Below are 24343 nucleotides of genomic sequence, written 5' to 3'. Positions count from 1 at the left end.
ATAGCTATTAAAGCAAACTCCCTATCAAACTCACACACCAGGCAACCAGCGTCTTTTATGCAGCTCGGTTCATAAACTTTGCACTCAAGATGTGTTTTAATATATATGACGATCCCGCTATTTTGGTTTTCATTATTTTTAGTTTGATATGTTTTGTATCCAACAAGATTTGGTAAAAATGGTGCTACCGATAACCAACACTCAGTAAAGATAAGGATTTCAGGTGTGATTTCCATTTCAGCTAAAAGAACATTAAACATATCAAAATTGCGGTTGATACTCCGTATATTTAAATGAAATGCCGTTAAAGTTTTATTATTATTTCGTAATAAAGTAGCACATTGGTCGGGCTGACAAATTAAGGCTCGCGACATGCCAACATCCTCCAGTTCAGACGTTATAGTACTAAAATCGTTTCTAACCATATAATAATAAATATAAATAATTTACAAAAAAGAAGCTATTAATTTCTGAACCAAAGAAGTCGGATGTATTTCGAGCAGTAAACGCGACAGGCATGCGAGATTGAGAACCTACAAGATAAACGTGCGACAACGGGGTTTTTAGATACGTAACATTAAACAAGCTCATATTAAAGTGTATTGGGTTAAGATACTTCTGACCCGAGTTATGGTTTAGTATATCTGATATCCATAACCAGGAAACAAAGTACTTAACGTATGTATGAAATAAATTGTTATGAAAATTTGTTACCACAAACAGCAATTGCAAGTAGACGGGAGGATGCGATAAAGTATGTAAGGGAATTACATACTTATGAGTAACAGCTAGAATACTTTTTGTGTTAAAGAGTGTAAATAAAAAATAATAGTAAAGAAAAATAATATTAAAACTTAGTAACTTATTTGATACGTAGGCGATACAACTGCTATAATATAATAAAGTATATGACATATATGTAAAAGAGGATAAGACGTCGCTAATACTGATGATTAGGCAGGCTAGTCATTGAGACTGAATAGTAGCGAGAGTAGCCTCGGAGTCCACCCTAATAATCTTTGAGTGCTCGTCCTTCCGAATGTAAATTTTGTTGTTAGCCGACCAGCAGAACTTAAAATTATAGTTTTTTGCGAATTCCCGACACTTGAAAAATAATTTACGCCTACTCCCAGGTATATATTCAGACACATATATCGGACTGGTTTTACCAGAGAGAGAGATGTTAACGTCATCAGCCTTAGAGGAAACAAGCCAAGAGACGGGGTTTTTGTCCACCTTTTTCCTCAGGAAAAAGGCAGATGGAACCAACAGACCCATATTGAATCTGAAAAAATTGAATCAATACGTGATGGCACCAAAGTTTCGACTTATAAGTCATCAAAATGTTCCGACTCATTTGGATGTGGACGATTATATGATGAAGATAGACATATCAAAGGCATATTTTCACGTACCAGTTGCAAGAAGTCATCGTCGATTCCTTACATTAGCATACGAAGACAGGACATATCAAATGACCTGCCTCCCATTCGGGCTGTCCAGTGCACCGGCGGCTTTCGCAAAACTTACAAACTGGATCGCTCACGAACTCAGACAGAAAGGCCTCATAATCGTCGTCTACCTCGACGATTTTCTTCTGATTCACAAGGACCCGGAAATACTGTCCAAGCAATTGGACTTTGCAGTGACATTCTTAAGAAATCTCGGTTGGCAAATCAACTTTCAAAAATCTACAGCGGTACCCTCAAAGAAAGTAGAATATCTAGGTATAACATGGGACACAGAGCTAAACCAGAAAAGGCTAGGAATCGAGAAAACCGAAAAATTAAAATTAAGCCTTTCAAAACTGATCAAGGAAAAACGTTGGAGCTGGCTGGATGCCAAAGTGATCCTCGGCAAACTGAACTTCGCTTCATTCGTGGTTCCGCTGGGACGGTTACATTGCAGAATGCTACAAAGAGAGTCGTCAAGATTACCAAATCGAAAGCGGCACATGAAATTCGCGATGCGGGACTCAGTACTCCTGGACCTTGCTTGGTGGCTAGAAAACGCACATCAGCACTCGCCAATTCACTATCCTCCGCCGTCAATATTCATAACAACGGATGCGGCAGACACGGGATGGGGGGCCGTAGTGAACGGCCGTCGTCTCTGCGGTACGTGGACTCTCAGTCAACAAAACTGGCACAGCAACAAGAAAGAACTTTGGACTATTCTCGAAGTTTTGAGACAAATAGAACTAGAACTAGAGGGGAAATCAGTCACCGTGCAAACCGACAATCGCACCAGCGTAGCTTACGTTATGAAGCAAGGAGGCACAAAATCTTTGACCTTACTAGAAACAGCAGCGAGTATATTGGAAATTTGCCAGAAACGACGGTGTCACCTAACAGCACGGTATATTCCCGGGCATTACAATGGAATAGCCGACGGACTCTCGAGAGCCAAGTCCCTTCCGGAATGGCACCTCAGAAGAGAAACGCTGGCCAAAATTTTTCAAGAGCTAGGCCGACCAGAAATAGATCTATTTGCTTCGAAGAAATCCGCTATAGTCCCAGCTTATGTGAGCGAAGACTTAAAAGACGGGAACAGTCAGTTTACGAACGCTTTCAGCAGGACGTGGCAGTACAGGTTAGGCTGGATATTCCCTCCACCAGCGTTGATTCCTCAAGTTCTACGCCACTTACAGTCATCACGGGGACAATACTTGCTGGTAACACCAACATGGCCGAGAGCTTTTTGGGAACCAGAACTAAAGAGACGGGCTCTGAGACCCCCCCTCAAAATTCAAAATTTGGAATCGAATCTAATCGATCTGCGAACCAATCGCCCGCCTCCAGAAGTAGACAAATTAAATTTAGTGGTATGGAAGATACAGGCTGGAGCGGTCAATTAGAAAATTGGAATGAAAACGAGGTACAAGTTTTGGAAAAATCATGGAGACCCTCAACGCTGAAAACATACAGACCAGCATGGTCAAAATGGAGAAAATGGGCAACTTTGCAAAATATCTCTATAGATAATCCAAGTCCTCCACACCTAGCCAAATATTTGTGTCATCTTTTTACAGAAGAGAAGCTAGCTGCCAGAACGGTTGCCTTGCATAAGTCGGTAATAGTCACATTTTCGAACCCGAACGAATCTAATAATCTAAGCTCCCATCCGCTCGTTAGGCATGCATTGAAAGGAATATTTGCTCAAAGGCCACCTATAAAGAAACCTTTATCGTGGAAAATAGACGACCTGTTGAACTTCCTAAAAAATTATTCTTTCGACGAAAATAATCTCTTCTCCGTATCTAGACATACTTCCACACTCTTGCTTTTGGCCTCAGGTCGCAGGGTTCACGACCTAACGCTTCTTAGTATTAAAGAAGATGCTTTCGAAGATACTGATGAAGGAATTTTATTCCATCCAAGCTTTGGATCTAAGACGGACTCAACAACCTACCAGCAGTCAGGATGGTTGATAAAGAGCTTAGGCGCTGCGACGCGACAGGATAAAAACTTGGACCTGGTCTTTTGGGTTAGAAAACTAATAGAAGTGTCACAATCACGACGAAGAACGGGAAATGTCTATAACTTGTTCATCACGACACGGGGCACTGTGAAAGGCGCAACACGCTCTATTATAGCAGGATGGATCAGAACTGTATTTAAGGAAGCCAGGATAGACGCATCTGCAGGTAGCTTCCGAGCTGCAGTAGCCTCAGACATTTGGACCAGTAACCGATTCAATATCGAAGAAGTATTAAAGAGAGGCAATTGGCGAAGTAGGAATACTTTCCTAAATCATTACTTTAAAGAGATTCCAGGACGTTTACGTGTGGTCAATAATACTTTAATTGATTCTTTCTCACCTATAACAACATAATTAAAATAATTTACTGAAGTCGCAAAATAATCACTTATTACGGTATTATGGTTAATTTTTATTTTATTTTATTTTATTTTGGGAAAATAATAATTATTGTTATATGATCATAATCAAATCAAAATTTAAGTTTGTTTTGTGTTCGAATAATATAGACAGATGGTAACATACGCATTCTTTTTTATTTTTATTTTTGTTTAAGTGTATCTTAATTACCTCACAGTACGCTTAGGGCAACGCCGGCAGATGGTAAACACGTCTCAACGGTGGTTCAAGCGAAGGCTCGAACACCTAAATAGACCCGTTTTTCCCCCAAAGGGTAAAAAACGGATATTTAGGTTTCAGCCGAAGCTTGAACCACCACCTAAGGCCTTGCCGGCTTTAGGTAGGTTAGCAAACTGACGAACACCCAGCCGAGCGCTGCCCTGTAAATGTTAGAAAGAGACAACACGAAACAAAACTGCGATGGAAGGAGAAAAACGCAGCGAAAAGAGGGTAGATTGACACGAATTGAGAAGGCGTTATCTCAACGGTGGTTCAAGCTTCGGCTGAAACCTAAATATCCGTTTTTTACCCTTTGGGGGAAAAACGGGTCTATTATCGTAGGTATCCAAAACTGCATTGTATTGACGCGTCAAGTATCATGTTTAAAAAAAAAACTTATTAACACGGTGACACAGCGTCTTATTGAACGCAAAATAAGAAGTACTACAAACTAATTTTAATTACGGTGTTTCTACTACCTACCTTTAAATTACTTCATAACAAACTTAGATCATCATGACCTTAGATCACAAACATTATGTATTCGTTCAAAATCGATATGGTTAATTGTTTAAGTTTATTCCTTTTTATAACATAAGATTATTTATCTCTCCCGATTTCGAGAAACTTTCACTTATTGTACACCTCTTTATTTACATGTCTGTGGTTATATAAACATTATTTATATAACCGTTGCCTAAACTTATTGAATTCTGTAATGCAACAAATTGGACTAGATATTGATTTCGAACGACAAAGTTCTTAGGCATTTTACATTTTTCTTGAGTCATGTCACTGTCAAAATGATAACGAAGATCCATTACCTAGCCATGCCATCTTCTCAAGGCCATACATAGCAAGGCTGATTAAATATATCGAATTCATTTAGTTTTCGTTCGCCTTAGCTTTGAAAATAACAGCTCACCGACTTGGCAATTATATATATTTAACTTCGCACATAAAGGTATTTTAAATTAAGATTTACTTACCAGTAATTTGTATTATCATCACATCTTATTACTACTATTTTACCTCTCTTGTTCAGAAATTAGAATTTGAAGTTTTTACAGGTTTACGCAGCTTACTGTACAAATTTAAAGGAAAATGAGTCAACCAAGTCCTAGAGTTCTTTCAATTCAAAGTCATGTAGTACATGGCTATGTAGGCAACAAAAGTGCAGTATTTCCTCTTCAGGTATGAACTAAGGTATCTTTTTAAAATCAGGATCAGGAATTCATACATAATGAACATGATAACACTTCTTTTTTACAGTTATAGAGACATAAAATTAATGTCTTCAAATATTATTTTTATAACAATAACCAGCATTTGTGACGCCCCATATCATCTTTCTCATTATTAATAAGTTCATACATGAAAATTTTATGTCAACATATTTTAGTTTCTTTTCAGTAGTTGATGGATAGAGGCTTAACTCTTAAAACGGGCCACCGCCAGAGAGGTTGAGGAGGGGGTGGGGAGGGTGGGGGAGGGTTTGTATGACCCCCCCCCCCCCCAAGTATTTTTTTTTGCCGGAAGCCCCCCCTTTTTTTATATGAATTTTTGAAAATCTTAAAAATTGCACTAAACAACCCAATATTTTCGGTTTGTCATTGTAAACTGTGTTAATTTAGTATTAAATAATTAGTTTGTCCATTAAACATGTACAATACATTAATTAATATATTTTAGCACTAAAAATATAGTCAAAAACTTTGCTTAAAAGTAAAAACAAAAAAGACACTAACTATGAACAGAACGCAATCTGCCGTTTTGCTTATGTGCTACTGTCATCTTATTTACTGACTTCGAAAGTAGCTGTCGGTAAACGGACAGCAGGGGGTGCAGGGGGGCCGCAATGAAAAGAAACAAATTGGTGACAAATCAAACTCGGTTTGGTTAGTTTAGGTTAAGTTGGTGTAAACCACCAAAGCGGAGCGAGCGAAGCGAGCAGAGCGTTCAAACTGAGTAAAAAAGAATAATAGTAAGTACGTATAGGTTAGGTTAGGTTTAACTCACCTTCACCCCTTTCATCCCTTCTTACTTTTCCCCCCCTTGCCCATCTGGCGGTTAATGACCTTTAGCACACTTTTTATATGAAAACTTTAAAAATTCGTAAAAAAAAAACTATAGGCTTCCGGCAAGGGGGGGTCACGGGAGGGGAGGTGTTACCCCCTCCCCCCTCACCACCCCTCTCCGGCGGTGGCCCGTTTCAAGAGTTTTACCTGGATAGACAAACAATCAGACTTTGTCATTTATCTACGTAGTTTTATTTTTGTATAATTAAAAGATTGTTTTTAAATTGAATTATGATAAGTAGATACCTACCTAGTCATAATTTTACAATATTAATAGTATTTAGTAGAATTAAATTTAAATTAATAAAGAAGAATTAAATTTAATTATGTGACTTTTTAGTATCTCATTCCTACTTACAAAATTAATGTACACATAAACAATAACATAAATATTATGTTTTTATTTAATAACTTCTGCAGTTTTGTGAATTATTTTTCATCACAAGATTGTGTCATGGCCATTGCTGTAATCATTGGAGCCAAACAACTTGTTTATTTTAATTTATAAACCAAGGCCAAAAGTCTTCATTTTTTTATTAGAACTATGTAATAGTAGCTTCCATCAACTGCTTCACTCAAATGTAATTATAGCCCATATGTCTTTTTGATGTTTAAACTATATTTGTGTTTGCATTAGCAAACCCACAGCACAATATTACTATGTGTATTTTTACCTATTAAGTATAGATTATTTTCTTTTTACTGAAAAATCATAATTGTTTTTTTTACTATTTTATTCTTCTGTGGAGCTAGTATAGCACGCGCGTTATTATCTAATAAGAAGCGAAACAGAGATAGTTTATTGCATGCTATGCTAGCTCCCTGGTAATTCATATAAACATTGATGACAGACTCTTCCTTATTTTAAATAAAACTAATCAATGTAGGTACCTACTATTTTATCAAAAACAACTTGATAAGTCAATCTTTTGTTATCAAGCCTCAAGCAAGACTCCAATAAATAGTTGCTATGCACATAATAATACAAGTTATCATTTTGCATCAATATAAAAAATATTTTAAAATGTATATATAATTAATATAGGTCTATCTCTTCTAATATAGGTAGCATGAATATGAAATTTGTGCAGCCTACAACACAATGTTAATAAATAATGTACCTAACATATTGGTGTAGTCATGGTTAATTGAAAATTGTATTTTATATTAATTCTTAATTTCAGGTTTTAGGTTTTGAAGTAGACTCTATAAATACTGTACAATTCTCAACACACACTGGCTACAAAACCATTAAGGGTACTGTTCTCAAAAATGAAGAAATGGAGGAGATAGTGGAAGGTCTGATTGCCAATGATGTCCACTTCTACACACACTTCCTAACTGGCTACTCAAGATCAGCAGACTCTATGAAACAAGTTGCTGAAATAATAAAAAAATTGAGGTTGAAAAATCCCAATCTTGTTTATGGTAAGTGTGTTAAATTTAAGTAATGGGCTAACAACCTGTCACTATTTGAATTTCAATATCATAATCACAGCCATACAGCTGAACATGGCCATTCAGTCTAGTCAAGATAAAAAGTTTAAATTTTTTGCCCATTGAATTTCTTACCATAATGTGCAACACTTAGAAACTAATATGTCTCGTTCCTATGACTCTTACTCTCCTTCCTCCTGATATTGGTCCTAATTATATTGTCTCACCTCTGGCAGCCCCAGGTAGTCCCAGTTGTCACTTTGGGGATAGTGCTAAAGGGAAGTATTGGGAATAATCAGACATAATAGTTTATAGTCTAAAAGTACTGAAGAAGTACAGTACCGAAAGTAAGAAAATTGGTTACAGCAAACATATCTATTTCAATTTAAACTTACTTATGATAAATAGCGCAAGTATTATTAGCATGAAATCAGAAACATTGATAAGTTCTTGTATGTCTATCTATTTAGATAAACATGTGATTGTTTCGCTAAAGATCTCTGACAATTTCCTTGAGTGATAAACTGTAATTATTTGATAAAGCTGAACAAATATTATTAAACATTTGATATTTGTGACATTCTTGCACAATGTGCTCGCTTCGACAAAACTTGATTTTATGAAGCAATGATAAAGGAGACTAGGCTTAAAATTAAAGTATATTATTGTGATAATAAGGCTCACATTATTATTTTCATACTGTATTGTTTAAGGTTGGCATCAAATCTTTTGCAGTTCATCATCCTCCTACCGTTAGTCCCGTTTTCTACCTCACCACTCCTCTTGATAAAAACCCGTGGTATAACATGCCAGTATATGACCAAGAAACGATGGGTCCACTTGTGACCGAATTTCTGGTATTGACGTCATTCCCTATATATTTTTTATCTTTTTAATTTACAGTGTGTGACCCAGTGATGGGAGATGACGGCAGAATGTACGTGCCAGAGGACATATTACCAGTGTACAGAGATATAATAGTTCCCCTGGCAGACATAATCACTCCTAACCAGTTTGAGGCAGAACTGCTGACAGGTCTCAAGATGAAAAGTGTGGAGGACGCACTGAAGGTCACCAAGGCGTTCCATGAGAAGGGAGTGAAGACTGTCGTTTTGTCTAGTACCGAGTTGGGAAATGGCAGTACGATGATTGGACTGGCAAGCACGCCTGGTAAGATTTGGCTTGATTTAATAATTCTGTATTGGAAATAGGTTCTGTTCAATTCCATCTTAAGCCATAAAGCTGAACGTGGCATTTCAATCTTTTCAAGACTGTTGGCTTTGTCTTCCTCGCAAGGGATAAAGACGTGACTATATGTTCAAAAAAGTACAGAATTTACAAAAAGTTACAAAAATAATGTACAGGCAAGTAGCCAATCAAAGCAAAGTATCACTATCACGCTGTCCCCAAACATAAAAATCAACTGCTAGTTATTGTTATATTCCAGAATCCTGCTACAAAATTGAAATACCAAAAGTGGAGTCCACATTTACTGGCACAGGTGACCTTTTTGCTGCATTATTCCTGGCTTGGTGGCACAAAACTAACAACGACGTCAAATCAACCTTAGAAAAGACGATTGCGACCATGCAAAGTATTGTCACAGACACGTTTAATACAGCCAGGCAAATTCAGCCCACAGGAACCCTTCCCCCAGCTCTTAGGGAACTCAGATTGATACAGAACAAGAATGTCATTGTAAATCCTATTGTGAAAATCAATGCTGTAGAAATTACCTCTTAGTATAGTAGTGTTATTAACGCCTAAATTCGAATGCATTACAAGAAAATGTTACTAGTGCTATCTCCGTTACTCTGACTGGTAAGATGATTTGCTTAAAATAATTATACAAGTACCATTAGATATTTTTATCTGAACACATATACTTGTGTCCTGTGTTACACACACATACTTAATGCGCAAGCGCAAACTGCTTTTTTTATGTCATGTGCAATATAAATTTGAAAATGTTTGCGTACATAACTTTTTGTATGCTTAGTATATAAAAATGTGACAAATAAATGGGCAATTTAGACATAAGTTAAAATATGTTAAATGTTCTGACCAGACAATAATCAAAAGACAATAAGTACTAATAAAACTGTAATGTATAATCATGTATTAATCGTATGAAGTTAAATAATGTTGGTAAATATATGTGCCATCCAATATCAATTCAAACTTATTGTTTAATTAGATTTCCATAAAGGTTTATTGACAGTATATTTGACATAAAAAATAGGTTTAGGTAGTTAATTATACAAATACAATGCACATCGTCGTCTTCGATCGTCGATGATTTGTTATAGTTATAACACATTAGTTCGGTCGACCGTTCTAAAAATCCTCATTTCAAACATTGTAAGAAAAATTTTAAGCTAATAATGTTTATTAAACGTGAATGCATTAAAAAATAGTCAAAGTGAAGATGTATATTTATATTAGGGTAATAACTTGGCTATCTATTCCATTTATAGATTTTGTCAGCCAGTGCGCATTATAAAAATATAGCTGTTATACAAAGATTATTATAGGTATGATATTTTATTTGACCAATAAACATTAACTTCCATTTAATTTTATCTGTGATAAAATTAAAATCTATAGCGAGGTAACATAATCATTAGAAATAAGCTATATGCATTGAATTGTTCAATATTGAATGTTAATGATTTAAATTTTACACTTTGTTGATTTTTTTTATTTTACTATCTTTTTAAGTTAAGGAAAATAAATATTTTGATGTTAAGCTTTTGCACTTTTACTCCGCTAAGTTTTATGCACACCTTTAAAAGCAACAGTGTAAAAGTTGCTTACTTCGCTACATCCGGTTCGGGTACTTGTACGTACAAAAGCACAAGCACAATGAAGTTAAAATAAAAACGAGCAATATTATAGAAAAAAAAGTTTATAGTTCCAAAAGTTAAAAATATATAAAAATCAACGGATCATTTTATGCAAAATAATAGCGAATACAATGGAACCAAGCAGGAACCAGTGGTATATCCAGTATATAGAGTTGTAATATTTGAGGAAGACAGTCGTGTCCGTGATTACGAGGCAAGGAAATAGGTAGATGATGCACAGCAGGCGCATGATCGAGAATCCCACCTCCCAGGGCAGGCGTTTCATCTTGAAGAGATAAGCTGAATTAATATTTTCGAAGTCAACAACCACAACAACACCACACCATGTCTTTAATGATGTTGGCTCTGTTTACCCTATAAAGGGTACCTACCTGGTAAATGTATGCATGTTTTATTACCTGCCCTCCAGTATTGAAAAGACCATTGTATTCTTGCTCCAAATTAACATAGACCCAAAGCGTGGCTGACAAGATGAAATGCTGTAGGTCAGGCCCGCACCACAACGTCCACAGAAGGTATGAACAAGCGCTCCTAAAAATAATGGTAGAAACAATATATCTATCAAGACATCCTTAAATTTTAGTGAATAGAGTTACTTACTGCACAATACAATATTGTATGAAAAAGCATAAAAAATGATCATGTCTCATTTACTTTTCAATTAAGCTCTTTTTCATGGCTTGCTCCGTAGGAATTCCAAAAATAATTGCTTATCTATTTTTGCTTTATTATTCTTTTTATGTTTTTAAAGGATCAGAGAAAACAACCAATTGATTATACTTACCTTATTTCCTTATTGGTTTTCGTTATGTTTTTGTACACATAAAACCAGAACCAATAAATTGTAGGCATTTCCCAACTTCGCAAAGTATCTTTCATCCTAGGACCCAACAGTAATTTGTTGTTCTCAAAACATTTGAGCATTCCAAAATTATATTCTTCAGCCAATGCCATTTCCGGGGTTGCGATGCTAAAATTAAAATAATATGTGATAGTGACTAATATCTCCATGTTTTGATTTATTATTTTACCTAATCTCTACAACTGGAAAAGAGTTCAAAGGAATCTAATATCCCTCTCTTTCTGTAATGTTAGCGTGTTTGCAATTGCCCGCTCTGTGTCGGAGCATGGGGTCCGCTTAATTTATCTACTTACATATGTTATAGTATAGAATATTTATTCTCCACGGGGTATACTAAGCCAACCTTATCCAATGACTCGAAGGCCACTTTCAGGTGTATGCCTTATCACTACATAGTATAAAACAAAGTCGCTAGTTTAGTCTGTTTGTCTGTATGCTTAAATCTTTAAAATTACGCAACGGATTTTGATGCGGTTTTTTGTAACAGGTAGAGTGATTCAAGAGGAAGGTTTTTATAATAACATTTATAATTTTGCACCCGTGCGAAGCCGGGGCGGATTGCTAGTAATTATATATAAAAGGAATCTAACTTGAGAAAACTCGGATGCTCCGAAGGACCATGTCCGGGTAGAGGCGTACACCTGGCCGGATAAATCCCAAAGCCGGCCTCCGTGCACACTGCCGTACAAAGAGCCATGAGCATCTGACTATAGAAGAAGAACATCGCTAGGAGCGGAATGTTGTATACGAAGCGATAGTCCGTGTTGTGATTTCTATAAAAACTGCTGTCGTCGTAAATCTGAAAATGTTTGAAAATCAATAAGTTTTGGCACTAAAGTAGGCCCATGTCGTCGTAAATGTAGGTAGTACCTACAGTTTATGGATATGATGATTATCAATTTAAACAAAAAACACGCTAGGGGCGATTTCAGCACTAAATAATACCAATTCAATTATTTTATATACCTAGGCTAGATTATTTGTTTAAGCACTTACTTGGGGAGAATATCTCAAACTTAATAATATGTATCCCAAAGCACACAAGCCTGCCTTCTTCAGTTTCTGTAAAGTTATAACCCTGCAATCGCCCAATGTAGCAAAAGGTTGATTGAAATGAGCTTCGAATGTTTTCCATCTGTAGTACGGACCTTGGTTAAAAAAAGATATACCTATTTAAAAAATTGTCATAGCAGCTGTATCTATTTGTATTTTGGTACCTATGTTGAGGGGTAATAGAGGTTCTGGTAGGCCAAGTTAGTCGGTAGTTTTTGTCTTTGTCATTCGGTAGCCTGTACCGAGGGTAAAATATGATCCTAAGCCTGTACCATTAGATATTATTGAACACAAAACATCACTGTTCTTCTGTTATTGGATAGGTAAATACTTCCACTTATCTTCAGAAACAGAGGACTTTGTCGAATTTCTATCTATCATTAAGGCCTGTTTCATGACTTTGTGTTTAGCTTAGTTGTGATACTCGTTATTACGTATATTTTAATCATTTTAATGTTTGTGCCGTGTGGTTCCTGGCACCAATACAAAAAAGAATAGGATCACTCCATCGTCTCTTTCCCATGGATGTCGTAAAAGGCGACTAAGGGATACAAATTTGGGATTCTTTTTTAGGCAATGGATTAGCAACCTGTCACTATTTGAATCTCAATTCTATCATTTAGAAAAATAGCTGAACGTGGCCTTTCAGTGTTTTCAAGACTCGTTGGCTCTGTCTACCCCGCAAGGGATATAGATGTGACCATATGTATGTATTATAATTTAAGGCAGGACTTTATCTTAAAGGAGAACCTTAAAGGACTTAAGTCCGATTACCGGTGCTAGCCGTCGCAATGCAAAGTCGTCGGGGAAATAATTCGCTGGGCTAAGTCGACTTGACTTTCCTATTCCTTACCTTTATGAATTCCGATGAAAAAGAAAGTATACGTTATAATATCAATAGCAGTTGGCTCCGATGTAATCACTTCATTATCCCCCACGGATAACTTAGCGCTTGATAAAGTTTGCCGGTTAGGATTGGTCGCTTTATCATGGTGGTTGACTTCGAAAGCTAAACCGACCAGCTTAAGAGCCATAGCCTGGTTTAGCCATAGCACGTATTGCGTTGTCACAACATTGTAGTACAAGTAGAAGAGATATGTCCATGTGTAAGCCAAGCTCAGTTGATGTACATAACTAGAATAAGAAAAACATTTTTAATTTTAAATAGGAATAGCTTGCCGCCAGCGGCAGTAAATTTTGCATTACGGCCATTATAAAGTCATCCTCCCTGGAGAAGAGACAGATTCGTCGAATCGGATCACGGTTTTACACCTAGCGACGCCGGTTTACCTTTGCAATCTTTAGAGGAGCTTAGATTATGCAGGTCACTTTTAGTTTCTTTAATGTGCTGTTTCCTCATCATCAAGAAAGCAGTAGCAAGGTTTCAATCAACCACAAAGAAGAAATTACTCAAAAGCCTTAAACCTTGTCTTAAAACAAAGAGTAGCTTACCGTTTATCACCGCATTTAATAATAATAACGTTTCCCCAGACAATTAACACTGAATGGTAAATTTGGTACCCGCAAATCAGACAAGCCGTGAGAATTCCAAGTCCCGCCCCATAGTTTCGTTTCGTCTCCAAGTCCTCGATTTTTCTGTAATAACTTCCCAGAGAAATGCATGTGAATATTGATAATACGAAAATTATATCGTTAATCATCTTTTAAATTTCCTAATTTTGATAATGGAGTAAAAATAATGCATTTGTTATTGGTGATATTACTTACAACTATATATTGATGACATCGTGCCATTGATTGTCATTGTGAGAGGAAGCATCAAAAAGGTTTGTACGTAATCAATTTTGAAGAAATTTAGCACAAAGATAGGGAGGTAAGAGGGTTGGGAAAATCTTTCTGATAATATCTCCACGAGAGCATAGTGAAGGCCAAAAGCATGCCGGTCAGTGACTTTCGTTAGCCTTGTTTATTGATGTAATTTCATCCAAGTCGAAGGCATAAAACATCAACAGTTTTATGATTTGAAATTAAAACAATTGAATGATTAAATAAACAATTTACTACACATATAATGTAGGTTCACAATAAAAATATTCACTAACAGAGGTACGTAACATTGTCTGATGCAGATCTAGCCTGGTGTGCGAAACTCCTATAATTTAGCCTATTAAGCAATCTTAAATAAAATAAAAAAAGAACCCTGAATACAGTACTGTGCTTATTATATTATGTGAACGGATATTAAGTAAATAAATAAAATCTTCTTAAATGCATTACGATTATTTTCTATAGTAAGCTAATTTGGCATACTTACCGGAATGTTGAACATCGCTACTTTGGCCGTTTTCGCGTACAAAAACATTTTCAAATGCTTATCCAGTTAATCGGCGACAAAGTGATTTTTATATAGGCTTTATAGAAAATTTATAACTGTTAATAATGAATCAATATACGTTCATTGTCTACAGCAACTACGATAAACATAAGTAGAAAAACTTGGAATATCAGTAGGCAAAAGAATACTAAGTACACAAGCAAAATTTTGTTCCCTTGAATAGAGAAACGCACTAACGCTTCGGACGCGTCTAAGAAATCTTTACAAGATATATCACATTAGACAGAATGATTTTATCAAGAAACAAATAACTAACCTATAATACTGCTCAAACTATTACATTATTTTTTTAATTTATTCCATTATAACAATGACTCCATTGCAGTAAAATTCAATTGACTAGCATCTAATAGTATACCAAGAGTAAGTAGCATGTCAAAAACGCACAAAGACCTTTAAATTTATTCATTACACTGCACTAAACTTAGTTCAACTGAAACGGAAGTACTAAGAAGTTTAGCTATAAATATAAATAAAGGTCAATAAACTCTATTGACAAGTATCTTGACACTTGGTATAGAAACGTGATAGTATACCAATAAATCCAGGCATATAATAAAGTGATATTTAAATTCAATCATAACTCCTAGGCATCTGTAAATAAATATTTATCATAATAAAACATAACTCATATAACTTAAATTCATACCTCACTTCGATCATAGAAGCTACGCCTTTACATCACTAATCTAGGCTTTATTACACATACTTACGGTGATCACCCGATTTCCATATTATATACATTATCTAAGAGCTACTGCGTTGCACTATACTACGTCAAAGGTCTCAAGATATCTAAATATTAAAGTATATTACAGAAATATTCCCATCTCAACAGCATTAGCTGTTACATCATCGCATTCATGAGTTTTATTATTGCTTAGTTATTTACTATCTCGACTTGCAACGCTCACGCTCACTTGAATAAAATACAAATAGTTAATTGATGATATAATATAAAACTGTTATTATTATAATATGGCAACAAATGGAACATTTCATAAAGAAGAAAAACTAAATCTGCATCAGACAAAACAATGATTACGTTCAAATAAAGTTGCATTGCTTTACATATAAAACATACACAACATACAAAAATGTCATTTGGGCCAGGCCACAATAAACTGTTTAGGAATAAATATCCAAATTAAAAATTCCGACATAAATTCATCTGACATTAAACATGCTTTAAAATTTCTCTAAATATTGCCTTTACATCTATTGTTATATTAATTCACCACACCTAAATGTTGTTAGAAAAGTATTGCCTCTAAATATAATATGAAAAGAGATTTCATTAGATCTACTCATATCGGTCTCTATTTTTTTTTCTTATATTATATATATGTATAACGATAAAGGTTATTGCGCATAATTGGTTCGGAACATAAAAAGTGAAACTTATAATTAAGTACCATTTAATAATAAATAATGTTATAATTTGTTCCATTACTTTATAAAAAGGAACTATTTTATTTTTAACATACGCGATTGCACAAGAGAGCCACCAGATACAACATAAAACAAAACTAATGTAAATATAATCTGTGTGCAATAATCGGCTGTGTCACCAAGGTGCTAGAATTCTAATTACAATATAAATCGATTAAGTCGAAGCTTCTATTATAATACGCACAACAAACAATTCAATTTTTGTCAAAATTGTCTAATATTATTTTTACCAATTTCGACGTCAGTTACAATTTTTGTATTTTATTTTATATTTTGATTTGATCTATCGCACAAACACATATATAGGTAGTTGCTATGCTTATCTACTCAATTGAGTCATTAAATTTACAATACCTTCTACGGAGTTAAATACAACATCCAGATTACAATAATAATTACAAAATTCTATCGGTGCAAACAATTACAAAACCATGTCCACAATCGAAAATCACTAGAATACGTAAGATCGATCCTATCGCTTTAATTGCGCAACAAAACGCGACCGGTCCTAGGAAACTTTGGCTACGTCATGGTGCAACATGACATTACTTACCAGGTATTTTTGTTAAGATTTTAATCAATTAAAATCTTATTTGAATCAACGAGATTTGTTAAGCTAAGAAATTGATTTAATTAGTTAGTCATGTTCTAAATTGGATACTACTTTTTATAGATTTGAAACATCAACAAAATAGGATACCTGGTTTTGTTGTACCATGAGCAAAAATAGGCGCGCACTTCATTACTTAATATATATCTGGCGGTCATAAATTGTTCGCTTATCGAATTTAAACCGCAATTTACAAACTCATGTTCAAAATCAGTTGCGTCTACACTTGGTAAACATACTTTGAAGCGCTTCATAACCACTGTCATTTAACCGATCCGGCGCGATTTAATTTTCACTCAAGTACTTACACTTTTTCTTCTTATTATCTGTTTGCGTATTACGAAAGGTGATTCGCGCCCTTTAGCCCCTCAAAGCGAATTCAATTATCACTCGAGTACTTTATTTTTGAAGCACTTAAAACACTTTAAATTATCCGTGTGCGTGTCGGCTAAAGTGATTGGCGCCTTTCGGCCACTGCATGTCGACGTTCACTTGCGCGTTCACTTGATGAGCTGCGCGGCGCTCTTGGAGCGGCGGAACATCTTCGCGCCCTTGTTGGGCGCGGGAAGCTCGTGCTAGTTGTTCCCGTTGGGCGCGCGCGGCGGCGCGGGCGGCGCGGGCGGGCGCGCGGGCAGCCCCGCCGCCGCGCCGCCCTCCTTGGCCCCGTCCGTGCCGTAAATCTTGCCGGCCTTCTTCGCCATGGAAGCGAGGAGCTCCTGAGAGCACTTATGAGCGGATCGCAATGATATTGCCCACTCCCGGAGGCCGATTTCGTCCTGAAATAAATGAATTGCAACATCAAACAAAAGTACTCATTACGACATATTATACAAATCCAATAGTCACAACATTTAAACTGACATAATTACCACTAAAGTACAATTTTGTTAATGCCAAAATAACATTAATCACCATTAAACATTACAGGTGACTTGAACAAAGACAGTAACATATATTTTTAAAGACTACATCCATGGTTAATTGTGTAAGGTTTAATGGCTAATCAAATTTCTGTGTGGACAAATGTTTTTGCTTATCTCTTATTCAACATCTATAATTTACTAAACTTACAGTATTAGTCAACACGATTTTCGTGTCATGCCTCGTCCTTAGCACGATACACTGTTCATTCTTAACGGGGACAAGATCGGATGATACTTCCTCGACTGTGTCCAATAGTATCATTTCAGGCTTTGTGTTGTTTTCTAGGTGTAATTCGAGTCGGTTGGGGTATAGTTTGGCGTAACGGGTCTGCCACGCGCTGGCGAACGGCCCGCCTAGTTTCTTGATGTAGCCGTGCAGTATGCAGTCCGATTCTGAAATTAATTATGATATTTGTCAATGGAAATGAAAATTGATGGTTAAACATATCATTATTATGATCAGGCAGACACGAAGGAAACGCATAATGAATAAAAAGAGAGTGGAGATATATTTTGGAGGTGCAGTGTATAGGCCTTATATCTATGCCGACATACGTCTCCGTTATCGATTTTAGGAAATAAACCAGCTTAGGCTGTAATAAAAGTTAGAAAATATAAGGAAATGAAGTCAGAAAGGGGAAATCCTCGAAAGGAATTATTTTAAAATCCATTAAAAACTTCATACTTATCAATGATTTGATCAGTCAAGAGTGCTTGCCAAGCAACTCTTAGAGAAAATTGTTCACCTTTCTCATCGGCGTCGAACTTCTGTTTCTGCTTGGCCTTCTTCTTCTGCTCCATCTTGTCTGCCTCCTGGTTGATGGTCTCGAACACCGTCTCCGCGACCTCCGACTGCCAGCGCTCGGATATGACGAGCGGGAAGTCTTTGTATTGCATCTGATCTGCTTCTGTCAACTGTAAACCAGTTATTTTTTTACATTGTAGTGTCTCACTTTAAAAAAATTGTAATTTGAGTCTGGCTAGCCTAGCTATCCAAGCATAGCCTTAAATTTGGGATTATGAATTCATTGGACTCATCAGTTAGTAATTTGTGTTAATTGAACCAATAATACAAGTCTGCTGTGCTCTGTTCAAAATACATACATACAAACAGTATATCACGAATTCATTGCTAACGGGTGGATAGAACTAGTAGTGTACTTCTGCTAGTCCACTTTCTGCCATTTATTGGAAAAAACACTAAACTTATATGCCGAAATGTAAGGCGCTGTTAAGTTTTTTAAATTCCTACCTTTATGCCCTTAGTATCCTCCTCATCGAAGCTGCCGATATCAAATGCGTCCGCTGCATTAACCTCCCCGCGCGGGGGGATTAGCGGGGGAGTGTACTTCTGGTGGTACACTTGCTGCCAGTCGATGCCAGCGAAGAACACGTGTTCTTTTACCTCGTCCGCACTGAAAAGTGTAATGTATAAATTATATAAATGTATTTTAAAAAGTCGCGTCTGTTGATGCCAGTATTCTTCTTATATAATGTAGAATATATAGAAAGCATCCAAAAGAAGATAGATTCGTTAATTTTCCGTCTGGATTAAAAAAAAACAGAAAACATTTCTTTGATTCGGCGACGGGTCGGGTCGGTAGTGCAGCTGCACCTTTGGTGGGGTACAGAAACCACAGAAAAATCTTTCGTGCATATAATATAAGTGTACTTCTACATCTACAAAAAGATTTTCAAGTTTATAAGCTGCAATATTACTCATCCGATGCCAAAGTTAAAGCAATTAAATGGAATATCCATGGTATGGTACTACAATAATATCTTACCCTCTTCCTTTGCAGCCCAATCGCTTGTTGATGTCCCTCTGCAACAGACCCTCGAGCAAACTCTTCAGACTTGGACTGAACGATTCAGGCAATTCCACATTCTGGAACACATTGTAATTCTATTGCAGACATTATTCCATCTTTATTCGGGGCTGCATGCTCGATTTCTTTTTTTAATACGGAATCACTATGAACAGAGCTAACATAACATATAGGTACATAGTAGTGTACAAAAGTGTATAGCAACAAACTATCTATTCAATTATATCATATATACATATACGATATTTGTATATTCTTATAAACCAATTATAGTCAAACAAATCTGATATTTGACAATGAAATGAAAGCTTTAACCAAACAATTAACCTTTAATAGCTACATTTATAAGATGATATTTACCATAGTGAGCGTCATGCGGTCGATTTCATGCTTGTCCTTGGTCTTATGCTGGCGGAATGGAGAATGTCCCTTCAGCAACTTATACAGCATGCAACCGAAACTGAACCAGTCGGCCGACGAGTCGTAACCGGTGCCTTTTGAGAGCACCTCCGGAGCCATGTAGCCGTGGGTGCCGCTGTAGATATTTAATTTGGTTGTGTAAAACGAAGCTAATTGTAAGTGATTGATTGTTTTTTCCTAGCATCTAATTCTAAGTGTAACCACAGCTAGTGACAACAACATTGAAAATTATCACATGTGTAAGTAATATAGAAGAAATCTTTTCCCAGCACACTCTACACATTTCATTAAAACCTCCATCTTTTTATGAATACTTTTGCTTCGTCAATTTATGTTACTATGGCTGATTCTAAAATAATGAATCCAAAAATGTGCCTTTAATCCTTCTCTATGATACTTTGTCTTGCATCCATAATTTATAATTTGTCTTTTCTATATTGTCTTTACGCATTTTGTAACAGTTTTAATTATATCAAGTATCGAGCCAAACCTCAAATCATATCTTCACATAAAAGCTCAAATTTAACCAAATGAAACATATCCGATATCCACTAGGGTTGACTGGTATATAAAGCTTTTAGCATAAAATTTTGTACTTTTAAAACAATCGTTTTAAATAATATACTTACACACTGGCGTGCGGTTTCTTCTTAGAGAAGTCGCAGGCTAAGCCGAGGTCAGATATTCTGACATGACCGTGTTCGTCCAGCAAGATGTTCGCGGGCTTCAGGTCTCTGTACACTATGTGACGCTTGTGCATGTGCTCCAATCCTAAAACATAATTAACATCATCAATTTATCAATAAATCCATACAAATATAATAAATCTTAAAGTCTGTCTTCCCGTTACGCTTTTACGACCGCTGGTTCGATTTTGATGAAATGTTGTATGAATGCAGTTATCTTTCGGAGTTCAAACATTCTTTTCTGGAATTTCTTACGGAAGCGAAGCCCCGGCCGAATGCTATCGTACATGAAACTTTTATATTACAGACTGAAAAGGCATAGCCGAAACAACCAGGCGTACCTCACTTAGCTGTAATTTTGGCATGTACATAACTTTATGGAATTTTTAGGAAGTGTAAAGAGCAGAACAGTGAATTTACAAAATGCATGAATCCACAGTACCTACATATAGAACTGCCGAACCATTTCTTTCAACATTGACAACAGAGAGAACCTTCTTAAACCAATACCCACCTAATATAACTTCAGCTGCATAGAATTTCATTTCCGCCTCATTGAAGACTCCATGTTGAGAGAGGTGGTAGTGTAGGTCGCCGCCATTCATAAGGTCCAGTATGAAACATAGCTTGTCCGGAGTGTGGAACGCGTAGGTCATACACACGATGAATGGGCAATCCACCTGGAGAAAGAATAATAGATGTTGAAATTATTGCTACAGAACGGGCCAGTTGCCGAATAAAAAAGCGTAATGCACAGGCTTATCGATGCTCTTACTGTAAGGGTTAATATTAACCATATTACAGTAATAATATTATAGTTAAGAGTATATACTTTTTATTATTAAAATCGAAAAATAATCTGTCTGACCGCAAAAGTAGTACTTATATAATTATTAATGCATTACTTCCTCATGATACTTTGGTTTCAAGCTATTTCGTGCATAAATCGCACAACCAACAAATGAAACCGCTAACATATATTTTTCCTCAAGCAATTGATATGCTAATGCTACTACAGTTCAGACCTCGAGATTAGAGGAAAATAGTTCATCTACTTCAATTTAGATGCATCAAGGTTGATAAATATCACAATTTTGCTCAACATTTGCGAGATTAGTTTGACCTTCCTCCAAAAACATAATGTATTCCTCTCATTACAGCTTTGGAACTCAGGGTCCGCGTAATAAAGTAGTTTATGTATCTTTTCTTTACATGCATGCATAGCGGACCAAGTACTGAGAAAACGTAACAATATGATTGAGACGTTTTAAATTAACATGCTTGAGTTGAAGGTTTGCAAAGGTTTTCCTGGTGTGATGACTTTGACCTCTTTGTAAGAAAGTAAATTTGATAAGTCTTTAATTTAAAAATGTCCTTCTTAAAAAATTTAAGACAGAAATTTTTATTATCACCCACACCAATGTTCTCTACTTTACCCAATAGTAGACGGTTAATTAATGCTTTTACAAATTAGTCCGCTTATTATATTTTATTGATTGTACTTTTTAATAGTAAACATATTTGATAAATAAAAATAAACCGTAATAGTTTTAAATTTCGATGCAAATGAAACATCTACTTCAGTTTACATCAACGTTCATAACGGTGAGGCTGGGGCGAGAGCGAGCGTATGATCTATTCTATATGTCATCTAGATACGTGTGACGCTATGACCCCTTTTCCAGAAATGAAATTTGATATGTTATGTCTCACGCGCGCGAATATCCAGTTTCAATCGCATACGGGTCTAGGGTGAGACACGTTGTTTTACCGTAATCTATTGTAACACGAACTATTGGTATTCGTTTCATATCGGGCGGCGGGCCACGTGTAAATAGCATTGTTTTTCAGATATTCGATTTATCGTCAGATAGTGATGAATCATCTGACGATTATTAAATGTGGGCGTAATATATTTTTTTTAAATAATTGGAATAACGTAAACCATAAAAAACATTTACTATGCTGACATAACTAATCATTGGCTTTATAGTGAATGTATTTTCGTAGAAACTACCGTAAAACTGAAATCTAGAAAGTTTCCCGACAAATATAGATCAATAACAGGTTCGGTATGCAAAATTGTGTTGAATAACAGTAAAACGAATGGCGGGGTATAATCGGAAATATTTAAGAGCGCGCGTGACTGTTATGGTGCATTCCCTTTGTTCTCTGTCAAGTTGATGGGAACATTCTACTGGATTATATTGATTCCATGAATTGGCACAGTACGGGTGACACTGAGATCAATTTACATAAATATAATCACATCAATTTCCCTTGCAGGGTAGACAGAGACAACAGTCTTGAGAAGACTGATAGGCCACGTTCAGCCGTTTGGCATAATAATAGAATTGAGATTAAAATAGTGACAGGTTGCTAGCCCATCGCCTAAAAAAAGAACAACAAGTTTAAAAGCCTATGATATTAGTTTATTTGTCAATAATTTAAATAAATTAAATCCGAATATAACTTACATATATAATAGTCGCACTCTCATTGCTCGTGTTCCCACTTGCAGACTTAACTGTAACGCTTTGAGCGCTGGGTCTGCTTTAAAATATTATAGCACTCCCACAAACACATTTGCGTCTTTATAAATACAACCCGTCGGTGATACCCGGTAGACAGTCAATAGTTACAAGACAATAATTATATAGCATACATTCTCACTTCAAATAAGATTACCAAAGTTTCTAGATCACCCATGTTTCTATCACAGAAACCGTTCAATAATTCATTACCGAGACCAGTCCTGTCATACATAAACTCAGCGGACTTTAATGTGTAGTTAAGATAAATAGACTTCGTCTGACCGCCCCCTAAAGGCGTGTCGGGGCCAGATAACGAAGATCCCGATGTTATTTGTACAACACGGACAGACGACGCGGCGCCCTGCGACCAAGAACAACCACCAGACGACCGCACATAAAAGATAAGCAGCGTCGTCGACGAAATAAAGTTAATGCGTTAAAACTTGACGAGTTTGGCATAACTATTTTATCGGAACTTACATTGAATATGTTTAAGATGAACCGCTATGAAATGAACATTCATTAGTGCATATAATTAAATTAAACTTAAATTTACCGTGTTAAGTTTCTTTCCTGCGCTAATTATGTAAAGATCTCAAGATATGCCGTGTGTTTCCCAGCACTTTATGTAGAATAGGATCACTCCATATCTTTCTCATGGATATCGTAAAAGGCGATTTGGGGTTAGGCTTATAAACTTGTGATTCTTCTTGTAAGCGATGGGCTAGCAAACTGTCACTATTTGAGTCTCGATTCCATCATAAAGCTGTACAGCTGAACGTAGCCTCTCAGTCTTTTCAAGACTGTTGGTTCTGTCTACCCTGCAAGGGATATAGACGTGACTGTATGTATGTATCTCAAGATTAATTATTCAAGTTAATACCCATTTCTCGTTAACTGTACCCATGGACGAAATATATTTAACTCAGCTGTATGCTAAAACTTTTTAGCTACGTGTAACTAACTGGCCAGACATACAAAACGAGCGTTTTTATACAAACTAGGAAAAATAAAATCCAAAACAAGTTTCATGTAAAAGTTGGTGACAGACAACAACTAGAAAAATGATTAATGCATTTACAAGGGTTCACTTTAATGGAGGTAAGAAAGAAACCAAAATGTATTTATCTTTTCAAAT

The 24343-nt window shown here is 36.1% G+C and overlaps 3 protein-coding genes across 5 annotated transcripts in view; 1 reads left to right on the top strand and 2 right to left on the bottom strand.

The window, feature by feature from the left end:
• The first annotated feature begins 4910 nt into the window (after positions 1-4910).
• Positions 4911-10362, top strand: LOC106137979 (pyridoxal kinase). Its single transcript, XM_060947297.1, has 5 exons — positions 4911-5062; positions 5169-5292; positions 7361-7604; positions 8517-8783; positions 9061-10362. The coding sequence occupies exons 2-5, from the start codon at positions 5203-5205 to the stop codon at positions 9354-9356; spliced, it is 897 nt and encodes a 298-aa protein (XP_060803280.1). The 5' UTR covers positions 4911-5062; positions 5169-5202; the 3' UTR covers positions 9357-10362.
• A 106-nt stretch (positions 10363-10468) lies between these two features.
• On the bottom strand, positions 10469-14056 carry LOC106137978 (lysophospholipid acyltransferase 7). Its single transcript, XM_013338942.2, has 7 exons — positions 13848-14056; positions 13249-13529; positions 12339-12490; positions 11933-12141; positions 11265-11450; positions 10879-11011; positions 10469-10745 (listed from the first exon to the last, which is right to left on the bottom strand). Exons 1-7 carry the CDS (start codon positions 14054-14056, stop codon positions 10554-10556), a joined length of 1362 nt encoding a protein of 453 aa, XP_013194396.2. The 3' UTR covers positions 10469-10553.
• A 341-nt stretch (positions 14057-14397) lies between these two features.
• Positions 14398-24343, bottom strand: part of LOC106137977 (G protein-coupled receptor kinase 1) — a 35663-nt gene continuing 25717 nt past the window's right edge. For 2 of the 3 annotated variants that reach the window (XM_060947158.1, XM_060947160.1), the window contains exons 9-16: positions 21186-21351; positions 20615-20756; positions 19926-20100; positions 19524-19642; positions 18989-19151; positions 18483-18651; positions 17885-18129; positions 14398-17589 (exon numbers count right to left, since the gene is read on the bottom strand). In XM_060947158.1, coding sequence (XP_060803141.1) covers positions 17389-17589; positions 17885-18129; positions 18483-18651; positions 18989-19151; positions 19524-19642; positions 19926-20100; positions 20615-20756; positions 21186-21351 — 1380 coding nt within the window. In that variant the 3' untranslated portion in view covers positions 14398-17388. The remainder of the gene's footprint in view (positions 17590-17884; positions 18130-18482; positions 18652-18988; positions 19152-19523; positions 19643-19925; positions 20101-20614; positions 20757-21185; positions 21352-24343) is intronic. The other variant, XM_060947159.1, reaches the window with a different exon arrangement.

The sequence above is a fragment of the Amyelois transitella genome, chromosome 13 (assembly GCF_032362555.1).
Source record: "Amyelois transitella isolate CPQ chromosome 13, ilAmyTran1.1, whole genome shotgun sequence".
NCBI classification, from domain to species: domain Eukaryota; kingdom Metazoa; phylum Arthropoda; class Insecta; order Lepidoptera; family Pyralidae; genus Amyelois; species Amyelois transitella.
This window is presented reverse-complemented; position numbering and strand designations above follow the sequence as displayed.